Here is a 22,438-nt window from a genome sequence, read left to right on the forward strand (position 1 = left end):
AATTTTCTGTACTGCTTTTCTTCTCATATAGTACTTTGAGATCAAACAGTGATAAGAATTAGAAATGGGAATAAGTTGATAGTGTATTTTATTTTGTCTTCCTATTGTTGCTTACAAAGCAGTTCCAAGGTAATCCATGTAAATAAATATCCAGGGTCACCCACATTTTGACTCTGATTCTGTTTTTCAAATGTCATTCTGACAAATGTTCTTCATTATATCTTTACAGCTGCAGTTTGTGATGGAAAATTCATGTTGACTGGTTCCTCTGGGTTTTTTTACTCTATGAATTATCCAAAGCCATATAATGAAAACATTGTTTGCCAATGGATAATAGTGTAAGCCATTTTCCAATAATTTTGTAGCTAACATTATTTTGGTCATGAGGTGATCTTTTTTCCTGCACAAGAGTTTTATGCCATTTGCTTTTATTCTCAAATACCCCAGCACAGAAAATATGTAATACCATTTTCTCCTTTGTGTTTATATATTTTTTCTTTATGCATAAGCTCCATAACTATATAAATAATTTTTCCACTTACAAAAATTCTTAGGTACAATTTTGAGAAATCTTGTGTGTTACATACATCCAGAGGAACATAAGTGTAAGTTCAAAATAAATCACATAACTCAAAATAATTGCAAGATTTTTTCCCAAAGGATTATATTAAATAGTAGTCTTCAGATAATGGCTTTATATTATGTAGTTCTTATTTAACAGAGTTTTCAAGAATTCCTTTGTCACTTAGGTGTAAAAGTTTCATATGTGAATTAAGAGTACCTATGTATTTTAGAGATACATTTTAGAATTGCATAGTTAGCATTTTACATATTAGCACTAAATGCCTGTTAAGCCTTAGGCACAAGAAGTGGAAATTTTTTTTTTATCAAGGATATATACCTATAGACAGGGACAACTCTTTGATTTTGACTCTCTAGGTCCAGTTCTTAGGCCACAGAGAAAAAAGATAGTGACATTATATGATGATAAATCTCACCCAAAAGTGCATATCTAAACAAATTGGATGATCACAAGATAGACAGTCCTAAAAATCCCCCCTGTGATTGCCAATTCAGATGTTACTGCTTTGAAAGGCAGCAATTCTTATTATGGTTTCATAATAATGGTGTCCTTTGATTCTGAGAAATATTAATTTGGCAAAAGATTTCAAAGGAGATTAAGAAATTGCCTTTAAAATTGCAAAAGATTTGAGCTTCTCATTCCAAAGGCACCTTTGAAAGTGCTAGGCTTTGGTTTTGTTCAGAACTTTCATCTTCACCTTGAAATGGTTTTATTTCTGTTTAGTACATTTTTTCCTTCTCATCCTCAGTGGTACTGTTCACCAGTAATTACTGACAACACCTGGCTTTAAAATACAGGTGTGTCCCAGGAAAAGAACAAGAATTTTTCCCTTCAGAATATGTCTGCCATGTTCCTCATTTCATGGCATTACAGAATTTGAGCCCAGTAAATAAACATGGCCCAAGTGCCCTCCTTCCTTCTAAACTGTTGATATTGCTCCAAGTGCTACTATGGCTACAGGAAGCATTGTATTAGGTAGATATCTATACCAGGTATGTAGCTAGTAAAAACTTCATTTTGGAGAGAATCATGAGCAATTGCAAATGATATGGTAGAGGTTCTGCAGATATGTGTAATTACAGATTGAAAAATGACAAAAAACAACCATCAGAATTTATTTTCCACTTAACTACTCTAAGAAACCAGGTAACACTGAGAGTAAGCCCTAAGAAATTCAAAGTGGCGCTCAAATTTTTGCCTTTCTTTCAAACAGAGTTGTTTCCATGAGGGAACTTTTGGGTTTTCCAGTAACCTACGTTTTTTATTATCCCTATAAAAATGTGTTAAAAGGCAACTTATAATACACCCGATATTGGATTTTCTTGTGCCTGCCTTTGTCTAGAAATATTTCCCCATTACCTTTAGGAAGAGCTTTTACATTTTTATGCCCTTTAACTCCAAATGAAGATCCAATCTCCTCTCCTTAAAGAGCAATATGCTCATTATTTCCTTGAAAGTTTAGCTTCCTGAACCTTCCAACTATATGTTTTACTCTTTTCTAACCAAAGCTATTTCTTCCATCTGGAGAAATATAAAATTACAACAATAACAACAAATTTTAAAAGGCAAAATACCTAAGTATTTATTTCACACTTTTCTACTTATCATTACTGATAAACACCAGCAGATTGCTGTTAAAAGCTTATTTTCATTGAGTCTCTGAATTCTGAAAAAAAACCCACATGGTGGTAGATAAGCTGGTAGTGTTTTAGAATTTGGACTACCATATGTGTCTAATGGGAGAACAAATTAAATATAGATTATTCATAGAGCATAACTGTAGCAAAATAATGCCAAGAATTTTTTCATTTTACTTCAAGTGACTTCTGTCATTAAACCTTGTTTATGATGATTTGGATTTGTAACAATTTCCCAAAGAGTGGGTTTGAGATCATCAAATCTGCATGCAAATCCTGTTTTTGTCATAAGAGACAGTGTTTTGGACTTCCAGGAAAGAGATTTTGATATCTTGCTGTTCATATTCATATCTTGATACTGTTCCTCTGGGTTTGGGAAGTCTACCTGAGCAGTGAGATATCTAAGAGTAATATGTATGGAAAAACTGATTGCAATTCAATGAGATGCAGAGGACAACGAAACCCAGCCAAAACCATCCAAAAAACCCCTTCTAGAACTGATAATCACATTCTAGAGTTCAGAACATTCAGTTTTTAGAATACAATTAATTCCAGTGTGTAAAGGCATGCGCACACTATTACAAAAGGTTTACGCCCAATTCCTTTGGCAATTTTACAAGTTAGAAAAATAGATCATCTTGATTAATAATATTGATTAATACAATTTCATGGTGCTTCTGAACTTTTCATTCAAGCACTCAGTGACTTCAATGACTTTACTGAAGTCAAATAATAGATTTTCAGTTTTGAGTTTGTGTTTCTTTCGTTGCCTTAGAGTGCCTCAAGGGTTGTCCATTAAACTGAACTTCACTTCTTTTGAAACACAACCATATGCAGACGTGCTGAGTATTTTTGAAGGATTAGGACAAAATAAGGTTTTAAGAGGTAAGTTTATTTTTCAGCTAATAATACTAAAATCTAAGTGGTAAAATAAGCATTTTGAGGTATCAAAAACTGCACATGTATGTTTAAGAGGAAGACTGGATCTGCATAAAGTTACCCTGTTAGACAATTAATCTCAATATACCTGTCTACCTTTTCATTTGACCAGAAAAACCCTTATACATAATGAAATTTCTACTTGCTTTTTGAGATCTTATTTGAATGATCTTGATAACTTCATCAGCCTCATGGTCTTGTGGGATCCATGTTTCATTGGAAATGTATTGTCAGAAGTTCCTGTAATATCACACACAGTAACATAAAATGAAAGCATCTAAACTGAACTTGAGTGGGAAAATTGTTACAAAACATCCTGAAAACCTTTACAAGTATGGTATTGTTTTCCTCAGATCTTGGAATACTGATAATACCTTATCTCTGTCTCTATGTTCTACTCTGAAAACTGGGATTGTGCCCATTTTTCACAAGACTCAGTCCATTCAGCTGAATTCCATCAGAAATGGAAAACATATTCTGAAGATAGACTATAGGAAGATAAGTATATCAGAAAGAAATATTATTATTTATCCTTATTTTTGGAAATAGGTGGAGAATGGGAATGAGAAATGGTAGAAGACTAGCTGATATCCATATTGGTGGATATGAGAGATGGAATACACAGAATATTTATGTCAGCCAAACAGCTAAATGCTTCAAGAGTTTGAAGCTATTGTAGCAGGATTGCAGTAAAACAGGAAAATCATCCCTTAAGACTCAATAAACTAATACACTGTGCTTTTGTGACAACACTGGACATTTTAATGTGCTTGTGATTATTTTCTCTCTAACTGTATGTTCTTTTTAATTTGTTTTCAGCTTCTCTGTCAGGGACCAATCTTGAAACAATTTACATTTTTTCTAATGAGGCTACAGCACAATTTATGTCTGATTATTCAGAGAATTATAATGGCTTTAATGCAACATACACTGCATTTAATGCGAGTGAACTGAACAGTAAGTATTGTATATGTGTGTGTGAGAGGGTGTATTTGGGTTTTTTGTTTCTTTTTTATCCCAAAATTTTGGTGAATCTACATTTTCAGTTTGAGAAAATGGAGGTGGAAAGGGAAACAGCATTTTTTGGCCTCAGTCCAATAACTAGATCCACTTTGAAAAAAATCATACTATTTTAAAGATCAAATAAATTATTTCTGTAAGGCTATTCACAGGTTTACAGGCCTGTCTCTAGAAGTAGGGTGATGTCTTAAAAAACTCATCGGTGTAAATAAAACTGTGTCTGCACCTCAATCAGATTCCTCTCAACCAATTTGTTCACTAATCAACACTATGAAATCATTGACCTCAATATCCTTATATTTAAAAAAAAGTTCAGAATAACATTTAGAAATAACACTCGGGAAAATACCTGCTTCAGTAAACAGGCCTTAGGAAAAGTCTGGATGAGGTAAATCTACAGTGACAACAAAATGCAGTAATATGACTCATGCTTTGGTAATTGGATAAGTGAAGTCTTCTTTAGCTGCTACATTTGGAGCAGGAGGTGAACAAGGAATGTGATACAGGGAATGGGATGGGATATGCTGCAGGAAGCATCCAGAGGGCGTGTTCCCTCTAGATGCTAGAAAACAAGTTCCTGTCATGTGGAAGCCCTGCCTAACCTGCACGTCAAGGCACCATGGGCAGGCACTGAAATATCATGAGAACAAAAGTGATGAGGATGCTGCAGCAAAGCCATGTGAGCAAAGAAGGAGCAAATAAGAAAGAAAGGGGCATCCCAGGGGCATGGAGCACAGCACTCTGCTGTAATGGTGAGCCCTTTCTGCTGGAGCAACCCAGGCCTTGGCAAAGAAAAGAGGAAAAGAAGGATCAGAAATGAAGGTTGGTGAATGAGTGCAAGAGTATGTTGGGCTACCCTTCAAAAATAGTGTTTTATTAGCAAGTACAAACAACACACTTATTTGAGTAATTTTGTTGCATTGCAAAAAGAGGAAATTAAGTCACTGTGGGCTGGTTTACAAACATATTTAAAAATTTACATTATTCATCACTTCTTCCCATGTAATTCTAAGAAAAAAACTTACCATCTCTGTGATCTTTTATTTACTAGAAGTTCTTGTTCACAGATTATGAGAAAATCAATTGCACTTTTGAAGATGGCTTTTGTTTCTGGATACAAGATTTAGATGATGATTCAGACTGGGACAGAGTTCAGGGTCCTACCTTTCCCTTGATAAGTGGTCCTGAATTTGATCATACATTTGGCAACTTGTCAGGTAAGATCAAAAAAGTGGCTTGAAGATTAAAGGAAAAACTTAATTTAGCTTATATCACTGCATTATGGATTCTTCATAGTGGTATTACTAGGATGTTGTATTATCCTGCCATAAAAATGTCAGGGCCACCAGATAAAATGTTTTATCCTTGTGATTGCCATCTTGTGGAAACATACCAAAACTAAAAGGAAAAAAAAAAAAAAAGGAATAAGTAAAATTATTTAAGTGTGAGGTACTAAAAATGTCAATGATTTTATTACATCAAAATGCCTTATCTGAGAAAAGAATTTCTATTGGGCAAAAATGTTATAGGTCAAAAAACTGTACGTTTAACTTGAAGGAAAAAGGTATAACTGCTTTATTAGGCAAATCACTTCTGTTTCATCCCTCTCTACTATTGACATCCTCATGCTTGTCACAAAATAATTTTGATTCAAATAAAGTTGACCTGCAGTTTACAGGTGGCATCTGTGTCCCTAGTTACTGCGCAGCAAACACACCAACTGTGCCAAACACACAAACACTCCAGTAACTGTTACAGTTAAATAACCTAATTGGAAGAGTGGTCATATCAAAAGTGGAATTTATTTAAAGAGACAATAATGATAGGAATTGAATTTTGAATGTATTACAAATCCCTATACCAGCATTAGACCCCTTAAGTTTTTTTTCTGCTTCAACAATAAAGCCAAACAATCACTCTCTCAGTTGATTTCTCAGTCCAGCTAAAACCAGATAAAATACAAATTGGATTTTGCAATGGTTATAGGTATTCTATACAAGACTTACATAAAATTTATTCAGTAACAAATAAGTGGAAAAATTGCAAATTATTCTGAAAGAAGTTACTCCTGGGAAAAGAAAAATAGTATTCTGCACTTTATCAGACAGAAATTATTCACCCCTCTCTGAGTAAATACACATTTTCTAAACAATCTTCAGAACACTGTTTTGTCTTCCCACTTGGCTCCTAGAATGCAAATCAGATGAAAGAATGTAAAATTTGTTTAACAAAACACTTGACAGTGATTTCTCTCTCTCAAAAATGTTAATCCATTTTAGGTGCTCTCTGTTCTCCTGTGCCAAGTCTAAGCTGGCATATGTAATGTTCCTCTGTGTAATGTTGCTATTGTGTTGCATATTTAAATTTCTGTGAGCTGTATTTTGAGTAAATTGCATCCTTAATATCAAGCTATTACATTCAGTGAAACTCTTTTTTTTGGTTTTTTTTCTGCTCCTGAAAAGTAAAGGCCTTAATACACATTCAAAAATTGAATCTGAATGCTCAAAGAATTGGTGAAACAAAGACAGAGAACTGTCCCTTTGACTATATGAAGAACTTTTTTCTTTAAGTAAGACACCATGTCTATTTTACTGCAGGCTCTCTAAGCCAACAGAGGAAATTAAAGTCCTGATTCAGATTTCAGATTAATTTTCAGGAATTTTAGCCTGCCACATGAAAAATCTAGATAATCTGGAAGTATAAACAACAGAATACAGTGTATATAATTTAAGTAATATAATTATATTAATTTGAAAATTCTGTTACTATAATATTTGCATATATATGTATTAGTTAGATAGAAGAAAATACTAGATTACACCCATGATTTGAATAAAGCAAGAATTTTATTTTAAAGCTGCCTAAGTTTGCATTTCTTATGACAAATCCCAGTTCTTCTATGGCCTGGCCTCATATGACAACAAGAAGTCCAAAACCCAGCTGCAACAAATTATCTCAGAAAAAAGCTACAAACCCAATTTCACAAATAAAGGGGGAGTTTGTTTGTTTATAATCCCTCACCTTGCTATTCACATATATATTCACATATATATTCACATAGTCATTCTGTCACCCTCTCGGCACACAATCCATTTTTGCCATTGTCATGTGGATACGAATTATGAAAATGTTGGGAAATTCTTCTGCAAAATCACAAGCAATTTCAAACAGGAAGACATTTTTATAAAGGCAGGAGAATTTCTGCCTTCACAGAATATAAGGCAGGATTCCCACTGACTTGGAAAGGACTAGTTTCCCATTGCTTATCTAGTTCTGAGGAGTATCCAAGCTTAAAAGCTCAATTTAATATGTCATTGACTGATGAATATATCTTGGGATAATCACTCACATTTACTGTCTGGAATCTTCCAAATCATGCAACACTATCTGTGCTCGATGTTATTTTAAATATAAAAACTCTAATTCAATAAGTAAAAAAATAAAAAAGAAATTTCTTCTGGCTAAAGTGTGATCATTATCTTGCAGGATTTTATATTTCAACACCCATTGGACTTGGATTCATAGAAGAGCGAGTCCGAATTCTGAGTTTGCCTTTGGTCCCTTCAGATACATATTGTCTAAGCTTTTGGTATTGTTACATAATTCCTAAACCTGTATTTTGTATAAGAATATACCCAAAGAGCTTTCTTTCATTTAAAATATTAATCCCACTCAGTGTGCCGGCAACACCAGCCTGGCTCTGTTTGGATTTCCACAATCAGTGTCAGCTCCAGGCCTGAAGTTTAACTCCTTCATAGCTTTGACTTTTGCAGTTAGCTATAACGTATTTTCTTTTTCACCCTGCATCCAGTATTAATTTCTATACAAAAATGATGTTAAGAATCACTGAAATGTTTTTTGTCATGAAGCTAAACTAGGCCTCTACAATTCCAGGTGTAATTTAAACATACAATTAATATTATTTTCATGCTTGCTCCAAATTAATCCTAATTTCACAAAACATTATAAAATAAAAAGAGTAGCGCTTTTTCATGGAATCTGACTTTGTTCTAATAATACCAAAATGCTTTTCCCCCTCTAGGTATTTCATGTATGGGGATAATGTTTACCGTTTAAGAGTTAGCATAAGTGATGAGCATGGTCAGGAAAGGATAATTTTCGAGAAAGAAGGAAACTATGGAAACAACTGGAATTATGGACAAGTAACTTTAAATGAAACATCTGATTTTAAGGTTTGTTAAGCCGTTTTTTTTTTTTTCATTTATTTTAGCTAAATTGATATCAGAGATTTCTGCAAAATGAACCCAAAATTCCACTGTTCCAAAGATAATACTTGGTATAATTTAAAATTGCTTGCCATCAAATAAATATTAGCATGCAGAAGATTGGAATCCCCAGCTGAGTTCTCACAGCCCCTTTTCCCTACTCTGGAATTTAAAGTATTAATATTTCATAAAACAGAAAACATGATCATTGTCAAGGACCAATGAATGTTATCATGAGAGCTTCCCACAAAACAAGAGTGTTCAAAGCTTATCAAAATCTGCTTATCTGGAATATAAATCTGGAATATAAAATCTTGATAGTGATGGTGATGTGAAGCTTTTAGCTATGAGAAGATTTAAATTTAAATTGCTTCAGATTGTGAATCAGTGTTTTCACTAATTACTTACAGATTAATCCACTGAAAGTGTGTTGCAGATGGAAGTGGATTTGACACCACACGATTAACAACTGACTTGACTTATCTGTAAACAAAAGGAGGAGGTTTAGACAATTCTTTCAGCATCTCTCTCTTGAAAACTATTTATTTTTACAGGCATTTGGGATGGTTTGCTCTGTTACAGTAGTTTTGATTTATTTCTGGCAAGCACTGCTAGAAAGATGCATTTAACATCTGAGGAAATAAATGCATCTGTGACCTGGCTGCATCAGATTTCCAGGAAATATGTAACCACATATGATCTCTAGAAGATTGCTAAACCTAACTGTAGTTCACCAGCACTAACTCCTTGTTTGCAGGATTACTTTAAATATGTGGATATTAAAGAGCAGTTAAGAACAAATGAGATTAATTTTAGCTTTTTGTGTAATTAGTTCAGGAGAAGTTTGGGCTGATGAGCAATGCAGAATTGTTTTTAAAATTACATTTTGAAAATGTATATATAAAAAGCCAAGGTATTGAATATTTTTAAATCATGTTCATCATTTATATGGAGAAGCTACTACATTGCTTAGAATGATCCACTCAGTTTGCATAGTGCTGTTTTGTTTTGTGAGAAATTCTGTCACATCCCCAGTGCCTTCCCCTGAGTGTAGCACCAGTGTAGATTCAAGTGGCAATAAGAGCTTTCAAGACAGAATGGTACAGCGTAGAAAGATGAAAATGGTTCATTAAATTATAAAATTCTAATTTTTTTTCCTGAATTCAGGTTATTTTTGATGCCTTTAAAAGGCGTGGTCCCAGTGATATTGCCGTGGACGACACTGGCCTGACCAAGGGAAAGTGTAATGAAGACAATTATGTAGAGCCAACTGTGAGGCCAACTGCTGCTACCACCCCATTAGTTCCTAGTAAGTAAACACCAAATCACTGTTGATTTCCTATTGCTGTATTTGTGTTTGAGTGGGTCAGAATTTTCAACCTCAGTTTTACAAAAACCTCTCATCAGCATTATAATTTCATCTCCAGGATAACACACTAAGATCAAGTTCCATGCCTCTCCAGACAGATTGTACATCTTGATCCAGACCCTTCCAGCTGCAGAGTATTTTAGAGGAAAGCGCAGAGGTTTAAGCTTCCTCAAAACATTCCAGTTTCAAGAGCTAAACGGGAATATCTCACAGAAAAAAAAAAAAAAAAAAAAAAAAAAAAAAAAAAAAAAAAAAAAAAAGAGAAAATACCTGTCACTATCCTTATAAATCTGGATAACTTATATAAAAGAGAGAACATTGTATATGATGTTAAACAAGTCCAAGCACATTCAAAGCAAAAACCAATACAAATATAAATAGAGCTTGTGGAAAAATCATTAAAATATCTGATGGGGCTTGCTTTGTAATTTATTTTGCAAGTGGATGAAATTTTGGGAAAAAAAATTCTACAAAAAGCCTATTCAGACATAGCTTCAGAGCACTAAAGCAAACATTGAGCACGTTCCAGGACTGCATCTTATTAGATTTACTGTACCTTTCAAAGCACAGCTGGTTTCCCCCATGACAACAACATAAAAAATTTTAAAAATAGTCTAAATGGTCTGAAATTAAAATAATAGTAAGACTACTCACATTGTATTCATGATGAAACACTGTATACTATCATTATTCTTTCAAATCTGTCACCTCCAAATCTACTGCATCAGGACAAGTAAGCAAAAAACCTTCTAAATAGAAGAGTAAAATGCAGTTTTAGAGCTCTATCATGAGACACGGGGAGGTAAAGTTCAACAAGGTGTGTATGTAAGCAAAATGAAATTTTAATAACTGTAGTAATTTCAGTCATAGTTCCTCAAAATGAGTTTTGGAATTCAATAGCAGTTTTTATTAAAGTAATTTTGTGGAGAGATGCTGATGTCTGCCCCCTCCAGCTAACCTTCAGGTGCTGTGGGTAAATACACCTCACAAGTTAGCACCAGTCTGATGATTAGTGGTAGAACAGCCCTGTGGTAAATAGTAGCTGAGTGCTTCTGAGAAACACCAAAGGAATATCAAACTAAAGATCTCTACCCAGTTCATGGTCATAAAATTTTACCATTCAAAAAAGGGACATGGTAATATGGCTTATAACTCCTTATGAAGGAGATTAAAGAGATCCATGATACAAAAGGACAGTCTAAGCTGTTGCTGGGGAAAAAATAACTTGTTTTCATAATTTTATTGGTACATGCTATTACTTGCTATCTGTAACCTGATGAAAAAAAAAAAGTGAATGTTATCAATCATCTTCAAAGAAGTATGAAATTACTTTGATGAATGTGTACAAGCTTACTAACACTAATGATTCCACTACAAATGTCATGTCCATAAACAAAACATAAAAGAATTTGAGCTGAGTCAATTTCTTTTACTAGAATTAGAGCTTCAGTACAAGTCACTGGCATCATTCACAGTGCCACAAAAGCTCCTTGAAATGTAAAAAAGGATATTTTTGATGGTGGCATGGGAAAGCCGGATTTCCTTTTGTCTTTTGCACAAGTCTGTCACCTTATGCTTTCATCTAAAACAAAGATTGCTTTCATCTTCATTTTAATTTATAATCTATATTTTAACACAAACAACGGTGTGGAAAAGACAGTGTACATTCCACACTTATGTCAATATAGACTGAAGTTTTGGCCAAAGAACAGAGATACAGGTATATAATTTCTAAAATATTGATAAAGTCATCTGTTGTGCTCAGCCAAGATTGTTGGTAGTGATTACTGCTTGGTTCTCTAACGAGTAACAGCTGTATGAATAACTCCAAATGAATTTATGTTCAAAGAGCACTGAAAATTTTTAAAATATTGTTTCAGGATATGAGTAAATTCAATTTCTTCTCTTATTTTGCCATGCTAGACAAAGATCACTACTTATGTGCCTTACATGTAGTCAAGACCAGATCAGATTTCACATGCCATAATATTCCATTAAAAAAAACCCCAATGTAATCTTTATCTGTTGTCCATGGTATTTATAGAAAATAATCTTCCTTGTGAGCCATATGGCTGAAACATAATATACTTATTAGTCAGGATGAGATTGTTAACAGCTCCTTTTCCTTTCTGAGCATTCAGCTTTTCTTGCCAGGAGTGATTCGGTGAAATAGAAAGTTCTAGAAAATGGCTGTTGTGAGGAAATTCAAGTTTTTCTTGAGGGTTTTGGGGTTTTTCTGGTGGTGTTTGTTTGTTTGTTTGTTTTTATGAGCTTTCTCCCGGTGGGATTCAGTGGTCAGACTTGGCAGGACTTGTAGATTTTGCAGTCCCCAACCGAGGGGCTCAGAATGTGAGATGCTATCAGACATCATGGCATGCAAATTTGAGCCATAAGGGGTGGGGAGGAGAGAGCTGAAGTTTAGCCAAAGTCTGAGAGTTTGGAAAAAAAAAAAAAAGTTTAATTCAAGGAATAAAACATAAAAAATAAACCAAAACATAAACAACAAAAGAAGGTAAAGCTGTTTTGCCTTAACTACGATTTCCTGAAGCAAGTGGAGGAGCACTGTTTATTTTTTAATGAAGTAACTGTGAGCAACAAAATTGGGAAAACACCAAAGTTCATTCTCATGGTTCATTTAGTCATTCTGATGGCTAAAATAAAAATAAATAATATTTCTCAATGTCAAGTAAAGTTTGTGAACATGAAGCTGACATATTTGGGATGTAAACCACCATCAAAATTATAATTGAAACAATATTGAATATATAAAGTACAGTTACCTGTGTCCCTGTTGTGAGTACATGTATATGTGTGTACACGTATCTACAATGTTTGCTTTTACAGAAATTGTGTTAATTTTTACCTGTAAGTACATATACGTCTTTATGACAAAGGTTTTTCCTACTAGAACAGTTGCTTCAAGGAAAAAGCAAATGACTGGTTTAACCACTGACAAGGTTTAGCTGTAAAAGGTTTTGGGATCCTTAGGAAAACAAAGTAATGGTTTGTGGTTTTTTGCTGAAAGTTTACTTGCTAGATGACAAAAGGAGCTTTAGATTTGAGTATCTCTGCTGATGCTGCAAGAATAATTTCTCCTCCAAAAGAGTGGTCAGGCATTGGAAGGGGCTACCCTGGGAGGTGGTGGAGTCACTGTCCCTGGAGGTGTTCAGGAAGGAGCTGGACATGGCACTCAGGGTGTGGTCTGGTTGACAAGGTCCTGTTGATCAGCCAATGGCTGGACTCAATGGTGTCAGAGGTCTTTTCCAGCTTTAATGATTCTGAGATGGATCAGATACCAAGAAAGGCGTACAAGCAAAGTACATGAATTGGTTGTATTTGGAGGCTTCTCTTATTCTCAACATTTCCTAGCTTTTTTATTACTGTAAATGAGAATATGACTGTATCATATTCTTGTCTTCATATTTCTGTCATTGTTACAGTGTGCAGACCAATAATCATGAAAATTACTTTTAGAAATTATCGTTGTTACCACTGATTAAAAGACTAAGACAGCAGGTTAATTATGTTTTTGAAATGTTTTCTTTTTCAGCTGACTGTGGAGGGCCAGTTGAACTCTGGGAGCCAAACAGTACATTCAGCTCTGCAAACTTTCCAAACAACTACCCTAATTTAGCTTTTTGTAAGTCATTCTTTTCCAAATCCTCAGGAGAAGTTTAAACATATAAAAGTAGAGATACTAAATCTGCTTTTCCAACTCAGACGCTGTCAAACAAACAAACAAAAAAGATCTAAGGTATATACAGTGGGATCTTTTAACTGCATTCTATGTGGTACTGAGTAGCAGCTAAGGAAACACGTGCCAGCTGATTAAAAAGGGATGAAGACAAGCATGATCCAATGGAACGGGTCCAGACAGGCTAATTCCACCTTGCCTATTATGTCAAATGTCTTTATGTCAATGCAGCAGCACATAAGGTGATGAAAGTCCCCATTTTACCATAACCTGGTGTATCTGCCAGGTCAATATCATCACTTCTGCTGTTAAAGAGTTCACATTTTCTAGAGGCAAAGAATATGTGCATGCATTTTGTAAAGAATCCTCTCTTTATTGAATGTTTCTTAACATACTAGTCAGAAAACATGGTTATTCTACTACATTACTTGCTTTAGATTAAATGACAGTTGGCAAAAGTGAATGCTTCAAGGTGGTTCACTATGTCTTGCTAATGGATAAAGCAAGAAAGAGAGCTTTGTCATTGCTTCTTAATGAAATTTTAATTATTTATTCCTTCAATCCTGGAGAATTGTGCTGGGATGGTAATCATAAGAATTGTCATTTTGTGTTTCTGTTCTGCTTGAGATATGGCTCACATTTCCAGGATTCATTCCACAAGTTCCCAAATGAGATTCATGCTAGTGAGAAAATACTTTTCACTCCTTAAAAATATATACATTTTTTTTACTTTCTTTTCATTTAAGTGACAAGACTTTTTGTCACATTGTCACTGTCAGAAAAAAAATGAGATTTACTACCTTGGGGAAACTCAAAGCTGACATGAATGATTAAAAACAAATGTGTATATGTTGTAGAAGCCTAAAATTAGTTTTAAAAAATGTTTCAAGAATGAGAAACTATAGAATTTTGGATCTTGACAGCTTTTAAATACAAGATTTAAAATTCTTAATTTCTTGGGTGATTATTAACAATTTAGGAGAATTTTTTTCCCCCCAAAGCCCTTCAACAGGAAAATGGCACAGCAAATATAACTACTGAAAAAGTGATTTTTATGTGTGTGTTACTATTTTCCAGGTGTGTGGTACTTGAATGCTGAAAATGGAAAAAACATCCAACTTCATTTTCAGGTTTTTGATCTGGAAAGTATTCATGATGTGGTTGAAATCAGAGATGGCAGAGGACCAGATTCCTTACTTTTGGGCAAGTAGCAGCAGTGGGTATTAAAATGAATGTAATCAGACAGCTGGAGCAAACGGATGGACATAATATCATGGAAATTAAATTCCTCTCATTTCATTTGCATTTTTTGGGCCTTATTTCAGAGGAAATTCAGAGGAAAAATTGAGAAAGCATACTTTATGTGACATCAGGTTTCCAAAACATTTGCACACACACTTAGCTTTCCATGCAATCCGTGTGACATTAACTTCTCAGTGAATCAGACTGTTTATGTGTGTGGACAAACAGATAGATAATCTCTCAGCTGAACCTTACTGTTCTATGCTGATTAGTCAAATCTGCTGCTGGGCTGTGACCATGGCAGTCTGAGAGCAGTTAAGTTTGGGGGAGCAGCTACATCCCTGTGGTGGCAGTACTTGCTTTTGAACCCAGAGCATTTTGAAATACATATGAACAAAATAGGTTGAATGTGCTCATGTTGTCCTGGTGAATAGCTGTCTACACAGAGAAAGGGCCACTGCCAGATGTCTTCTCTACAACAAACCAGATGACAGTGATCCTCCGGACAGACAAGTCTTCAACAGGGAAGGGATTTCTTGCAAACTTTACTACTGGCTACCATCTGAGTAAGCATTGAACCTTTGTATTTAAGAGGTTAAACCACTGGCCAAATGTATTTCAGAAAACGTGGAGAGTGCAAAGTGACTCTCAGTACTTGTTCAGTAGAAAAATGCAAATGTTAAAGAGAAAAAGGCTGGTTACTCAGCTGTACTTTACATTTCTTGGCATGAAAAGTGATGGGTTTGTTTCTTAGTGTAATTGGAGCAATGCCTAGATCATATGCAACTCTGTGATATTATGTGGAAAATTGACTCAATATTTTGACAAAAATCTTCTCAGATGTTAAGAGGGCAAATACTAACTATTGCCTATAAAAACCCCAGGAAAAAACAACACTTTTAAAATAATTTCAGGATGTCATTAAAGTGTGTTTAAGTGCATTTGTAAAATATTTACTATTGATATCATGCACTAGAAGAGAAAACTGTTTGTGGTAAATCTGATCAATATTTGCAATATTGTTCTTCTTGCATCTTTAAAAATTTGGTCTTCAGTGTGTTAATAATCTGAGAAGAACTAATCTCTTAAATATTTGGTCAGCAGTGTATCTGGTTCCAGCCAGATCCCTTCTGAAAGGTCCTTGATTTTCTTGGGGACTGCAATTAGACTTGTCACTCATAATTCAGCAATCAACTCACCAAAATATGCAAAATGAAGCATAATGCAAATTACATGGAACAGCAATATGCTTAGCAGGAAAAATAATTATACTAACTCTAGGCCAAATCTTGACTGAATTAATTAGAGGCGTTGTATTACTTTTGTGGAAGTCTGACAGGGGAAAAACAGAGAAAGAAAAAGCAGTATGTATTGAGAGATGTGTTAAGTACCATGCACTTACCTGAACAGAAAGTCAATGAGGATCTAGGCTCCTTTTCTTACTTTAACTCTCAGAAATGGCAAGTTTCTCCCAGCTTGTTTAGCCAGTGGCAGATTTTTTATGAATTCACAGTAGTTACAATAATATTACTTTTCGTAATATTTTTTAAAATCTTCACCTTTAGTCTACATTTATAAAATTCACTCTGTTTTTATTCTTTATTATCTTCTATTTATCTCAAAATTATCTTTATTTTGAAAGAGAGATGGATGGAAATGGAAAGAAAAGGAAATCAAAGGCTCTTCATACTATCTACACAGTTTTCTTCAGGTGAACTGTAAGACGTCCTGTGAACATCAACCTTCCTCACAACTACAGATGAATTTTCCTCTCTTGTTTCCCTTCAGGGGCTTGCACAGTTGAAGAGCATCAGTGTGGTAGTGGGAAATGCATCCCATTGCAAAACCTGTGTGACAACATACCTCAGTGTGAAGATGGCTCTGATGAAGCAAAATGCAGTAAGGTTTCCTTCATACAAAGAAATCATAGAATAATTTAGGTTGGGAAAGACTATTAAGATCATTGATTCTAACCATTAGTCCATCACTGCCAAGTTCACTGATAAACCATGTCACTCAGTGCTACGTCTACATGTGTTTTAAATCCTTTCAGGGATGGTGACTCCACCACTTCACAGGTTGACATATTTAACAACCCTTTTGCTGAAGAACTTTTTCCTAATATCAAACCCAAGCCATGCATATTTCGCAGGAATTGCCTAGGAAAACAGCCACAGAACCTCAGCTAATGTAGACCACTGCAGATGCACACAGGCCATGCCAATTTGCACAGCAGTACCTCACTGAGTTTTTCAGGGCCAGGAAAACAGTCACTTTTCTGATAAGTGTATGGAATCTGGTGAAGAACTCTGGGAAAGTAGGAAGCTTCTCTGTGCTGAAAACTGTAGTTGTTTATAATGGCCTCAAAATTAAACGAAAACTCAACATATGCTTTTCTTCTGTATTCATTTTGTATTTCCAAATTATACTGGGCTTTACTGTAATGAATTAGAGTTTCACAGCAGTAAAAATTCTGCAGTGCAGGGTAGAGAATAAGCATTTTTTTGGTGGAAATTCCCAAATAGTTTTGTGAGTGTGAAGCCAGACTATAACACATGGCACCCTCCAGCCCACCTGGACTCCATGCAGTGAATGGATGGCAGAGCTTCAAAAGCAGCATCCATTGTTCACTGCTGTTCCTTACTTCTCTGGTAAAGTGGTTCTTTCCAAAATGCATGTGTACAGTATACCAATTCATTTTACACAGCAGGGAAATAAGATTCTCTAAAACAATAATTTAAATGTAGGACTAATGCTAAAATCATGTTTGGCCTAGCACAGAAATTAAGCTGCTCTTTCTGACAATCTACTTTAAAGAACTAAAGGAAGATTTAAAAGTGGTCTTTAAGCTTAGCACAATTTCTTTGTTTTAAAGAGGTCTGCTAGGGATCAGATATGTTTTTAGATGTGTGCTGACAGTCAGTTGCTGATTTCAACATTTTTTTACATGCATATATATAAAAATATACATGGCATATGTAAATACATGCAGATAGATAGATAGATAGATAGATAGATAGATAGATAGATAAATAGATAGATAGATGTCTGAAGACACAGACTCACTCCTCAAATTAGTGCCATTGGCTATTTTGTGGCAAACATATTCTTCCTTTAAAATGTATAGAATAAAATTCACTTCGGTTTCTTCTTAGGCAAAGAAAACTCCAATTTATTTTTCCAGTCATTGCTGAAGAAGATCTGAACAAGAAAACCATCACCTACATTAACATGATGTACATTTTCCCAAAGATTTATTTTGCCACTGATTGTCTATTACTTCATAACAAATTACTTCACATGAAAAGCCTGGGAGATTTGTTTCCAAAAATCCATTTAATCCAAACTTTGGCTAAATCAATCTACGTCTTAAAACAAAATGAAAATTCAATTAGAAACTCTCACATTGAGTCTTTCCAGTGTCCAAAAGCCTTGCTCATTTTCCTGAAACCAATATCAATGACTTATCAGAAGTGGTAACTTGAACTAGACAAACTGTCTTTTCAAATCTTCCAACTTCTGAAACTCCCAGGGACTGCAAAGAAATGCCAAAATTCTAAAATATATGATATCTGAATTGAGCAGTTGTTGGATCCTCGATGGCTTTATTATTCCTTATCAATAATGTATTTGGAGAAGAACATGGATCTGATGAGGAGAAAAGAAAAGGATTTACAGTTCAAATTCTCTCAAGAAGAGAAGTGTCAAAAGTAATCTGGAGAAATCTTGGAGTGCATACAATTCCAAGATGTTTAAGAAACTCAAAAATTTAATTTAATTTAATTTAATCAAAGATTTACCATTAATTAATTAATCAGTCTAAATCACCTCTTTCATTCATGCACTCCACGTGTCACTGAGACATTTCTAAAAATGTAAATGTTTTATTTACTCTGGTGGGTACTCTACATGAAAGCATTTTGGTGGAAAAAGGTTTTTTGCACAAGATTTTTTTAAAAAAATATTTTGGAAAACAATAAATGTCAGTGCATTGCATGCTTTTCTCTACTTCACAGTGGCAATACCTGTAATCTGCCTAAAATGCAGCTGTAGCTGGTAAGACATATGTGAGACTCTATTGACATTATTATATACAAATTTAAGATTATATAATGAAATTCTTATTTTATATACATGTGTATACATGAGATTTTGTTGGCCATACAGTCTAACTTCCTTAGTCAGTATGCCAATAAGACTTTTTACCAATAAATTAATGAGTTTCTGAATTCTTTTTATCAATATTTTATTTTTGGAAAAGTTTTTAGAGAAGGACTGGTTTTCAGTGAGCTTTAATTATAAGTACGAATGTTTTAACCAAAAGTGCAACAAAAACAGTAGCAATTGGAACTGGAAATCTAATCTTTTTTCATCAACACTCATTTTAACTTTATTTCCAGTCAGTATTACTGACCATCATGGAACTAAACTTCACTCATTATTTGGAAATTACATTATGCTGACTAAGAAAAAAATGCATTGTTTAGAGCTGATGGAAAAATGTACTGTTTATTGTCTATTTTTGAGACATATACAAAATACAAGGTATTAAACTCTCCTGTGGCAGAAATATAGGAAGTAACAATAACATTTCCTTCCTGTGGGAACACAACATCCTGGAGGTGCTGGGTTTATTACCTCCGTAATGCATTTTTACTTTTTTGTGTTCTTCATTGGCAATAATAAATCTCCTTATATTACATTTCTGTTTTCTTGGGGTGGGGGAGGAAAGTGGTTTGCCACCTACCTAAAATGCTTCTGCCCATTTTGTTCTGCAGTGAGATTACTCAATGGCTCTCTGAGCACTGAAGGGCTGGTACAGGCCAGGGTTGGGAAGATGTGGCATCTGGCATGTGCAGATGATTGGAGTGGAGAGATTTCAGACAGTGTTTGCCAGCTGCTGGGGTTGGGGTGAGTGATAAATATTCATTGTTCTTTGTAACTTGTGTGCAGATTTGTTGAGTGTATATTTGCATTTTCTTCCTCATTTTACTGGTGTACTCTCCAAAAACATGGCAAATGTATCTGTCTCTGTCAAGTGGAGTGCTTGGTGTGCCAACAAATTTGAGAAATGTGGCAAACCCTGTCTTGATGACATTCTGTACAGGATTGATGACTCTGAACATGGCAGGTTGGGCATGAGGATACATATTGGAGAACATTGGGAAAGTGCTGTGGATGCATCACCCTTTTATCACTTTATATCACCATTTACATTTTCACTTTCATAAGGATGGCTCAAGAGTAAAGCTGGAGCCAACAGCAGCCTTGGCTGCTCTGCTTTTGTAGTGCTGCTATTCATTCCAAGTAGAGATAATCACTTGGGTATTCTGCTAGAATAGAATGGAATTCTGGAATTCTGCTAGGTAGAATGGAATCTTGAGGTAGACTAAGAGCAGGGATGGAGTAGGGAAGTATATGGCAGAAAAACAGATTTGGCTTCAGTTCCTGTTCAGAAGAATTTTCAGGGTAAACATGGGGATTGTTGAGTGCAGGGTGTTGCATTTTTCAATCTATGGTAAAATTTATGGCCTAAATTTTGGCCTTATTTACATCATGTGCTACTCCACTGCCATCCAGTGAATAATAATTCGCTTTCCTGCAGTGCTAAGGTTTTTAGGGAATGTCACTCATCCAATTAATAATCAAACTAAATTCTGAGCTTGCAATTCATTATTTTGGTTGCTGGCCAAAGAAAGATGCCTACAAATCGCCTTCTGATAACTTAATTGTAGTAATCACAGAGTTAGAATGACTTAGAAAAATATCCAAGTGTTATTTCAGAAATGCTTCTAATTGGATGAATATCTGCTGGTTTGTTGGGTTGTTTACTTTTTTCCTTTGGGTGACTACTGAGTTTACATAAAAATCAGGTAGCTACATGCAGAAATCCTGACTGTAATTTATGTATGCATGCATGTAAGTACATACAAACTATTTTTAAATGTGCTTCTGGTCAAATACCTTGTTCCTTAGAGTGGCCAGTGGCCTTCTTCCTCTGATTCTTTCTCCCCCTGGCCTGCCTCCTTTCCCTTCTGGACAGAAGTAATTTTGTGGTCTATTCATTTAATTGACACATTGGATGGGCTTCAACAAACTTTTCCTTCCATGGTATTCTAACCTTTAAATATTACTTAGTGCTTTTGTCCCCATAACATTCTGTTGCACTATCTTTCAGGTTGTCTCTATAAACTACTCAGGTGCACTTGCTTAAAGAGTTCCTATTAATCTTCCTAGTTATTTCTTATTAATTCAATTTCTCTCCCACTGTCAAGGAAAAATATTTTTAAACCTAACTTGTATCACTTTTTTGTAACCTGGGTGCTACTGCAGTTACAGCACAGGACAAAATTCTCATATGAGTGTGTCTATATTTATGTATCTATTGATATATGAATAGGTGTATATATATATGTGTAACTCCTGTGAGCATCACACTATTCTGCTTTTCTTGAATCCCCCTGTAGCAGCATATTTCTTTATAAACATCACCATATTTGTTACTAAATGGATGTTTGCAATAGCAGGTACTGAGTAGGCTGTAGCTCATGTTCCTACACTGAATTACAACCTAAAATCATGTTTTATTAGAAAGACAGGCTAAAGTTCATCTAGGACAATTTAGCTTTACTATTAATTGTTTATACATTTGCTAATCTCACTTTCTGTTTCATTTATGAGCTGATAGGAGTCCTGTATCATATCCTGATTATTTATGTACCTGGGCTACAAAGTGTAATGTTCCTCACAGGTTCTAGTAAATCTCACGAGTTAATCCTTTTGCCTCCATTTTTCAAATATGTGACTGTTGCATTTGTAATTTGTACCAAAGAAGCCAGTCTGAAGACATGCTTATTGTGCATCTACAAAATACAACTTAGGCAAATTACAAATCTTCTTAATGAGTCTGGGCTGCAGGATAAACAAATTGATGCTCTAGAGAAACCTGAAAATAATCCTTTGCAAGCTACAAGCTTGCACTTGTAGCTGTGTGCATCTGACAGCACTGCTAAAATCTGTTGTCATCATTTTATTTCCTGGAACCAGGAAAATCACACACTGAGCTTTTCCCCATTGCATTGGGCAGATGTAAAACAATCCTGTTTCCCTGGAACCAGAGCCAGCTGGGTCTTTGTTGAATTGTACCCAGGAATGGTGGTAGACCTGGCAATTTTGTCACACCTAAAAGTCCAACAGTGAGAGTTTAGGCTTTACTCTGAAACCCTTCATTCTATTCTCCTCATGAACTTCCATCACTCTTCAGAAGGAAATTAGTTCCTGGGAATACTTTGCTGGTCTCAGCAAAGTTCTTCTTCATAGAATTTGACTCTGCCTACCTGGCTCGGCACTTTACTGCTTTCTCAGACTGTCTAAAAGGCACTTCCAGGCTGAGAAATGCAGCAGTAGTGACTTTTCCAGCAGGTGGATCATACAACTCTCCTGCTGGCATGGCAGGGCTGTTGAACACCTTGTTACTTCATACACAGCAGATTTGCAGGCAGATTCCAGACTTCATCCTTCCCAGGAGAGTGAGATTTACTGCATTTGAAGAGAAGACACAGTGCAGGTGCTCCCTGTGTATTAAACCTCCAGGTGCTCCCTGTGCATTAAACAAATGGTTCTCTTCTTGCTCCTGAGATGTGTAAGGTTAAAGGGCCAGATGGGAGGCTGTCATCCCCCCAAAAAATTATGCAGTCTAACCACAGCTATCTTTTTTCCCCATGCTTC

At 35.1% G+C, this 22,438-nt stretch overlaps 1 protein-coding gene across 1 annotated transcript in view; it reads left to right on the forward strand.

The window, feature by feature from the left end:
• TMPRSS15 (transmembrane serine protease 15) overlaps window positions 1-22,438 on the forward strand; it is a 51,427-nt gene that overhangs the window by 19,099 nt on the left and 9,890 nt on the right. Inside the window, exons 9-20 of the mRNA XM_053969833.1 lie at window positions 230-338; window positions 2,996-3,105; window positions 3,979-4,116; window positions 5,247-5,396; window positions 7,666-7,768; window positions 8,222-8,372; window positions 9,573-9,714; window positions 13,325-13,414; window positions 14,546-14,671; window positions 15,145-15,276; window positions 16,499-16,609; window positions 19,489-19,621. Coding sequence (XP_053825808.1) covers window positions 230-338; window positions 2,996-3,105; window positions 3,979-4,116; window positions 5,247-5,396; window positions 7,666-7,768; window positions 8,222-8,372; window positions 9,573-9,714; window positions 13,325-13,414; window positions 14,546-14,671; window positions 15,145-15,276; window positions 16,499-16,609; window positions 19,489-19,621 — 1,495 coding nt within the window. The remainder of the gene's footprint in view (window positions 1-229; window positions 339-2,995; window positions 3,106-3,978; window positions 4,117-5,246; window positions 5,397-7,665; window positions 7,769-8,221; window positions 8,373-9,572; window positions 9,715-13,324; window positions 13,415-14,545; window positions 14,672-15,144; window positions 15,277-16,498; window positions 16,610-19,488; window positions 19,622-22,438) is intronic.

The sequence above is a fragment of the Vidua macroura genome, chromosome 2 (assembly GCF_024509145.1).
Source record: "Vidua macroura isolate BioBank_ID:100142 chromosome 2, ASM2450914v1, whole genome shotgun sequence".
Lineage (NCBI taxonomy): Eukaryota > Metazoa > Chordata > Aves > Passeriformes > Viduidae > Vidua > Vidua macroura.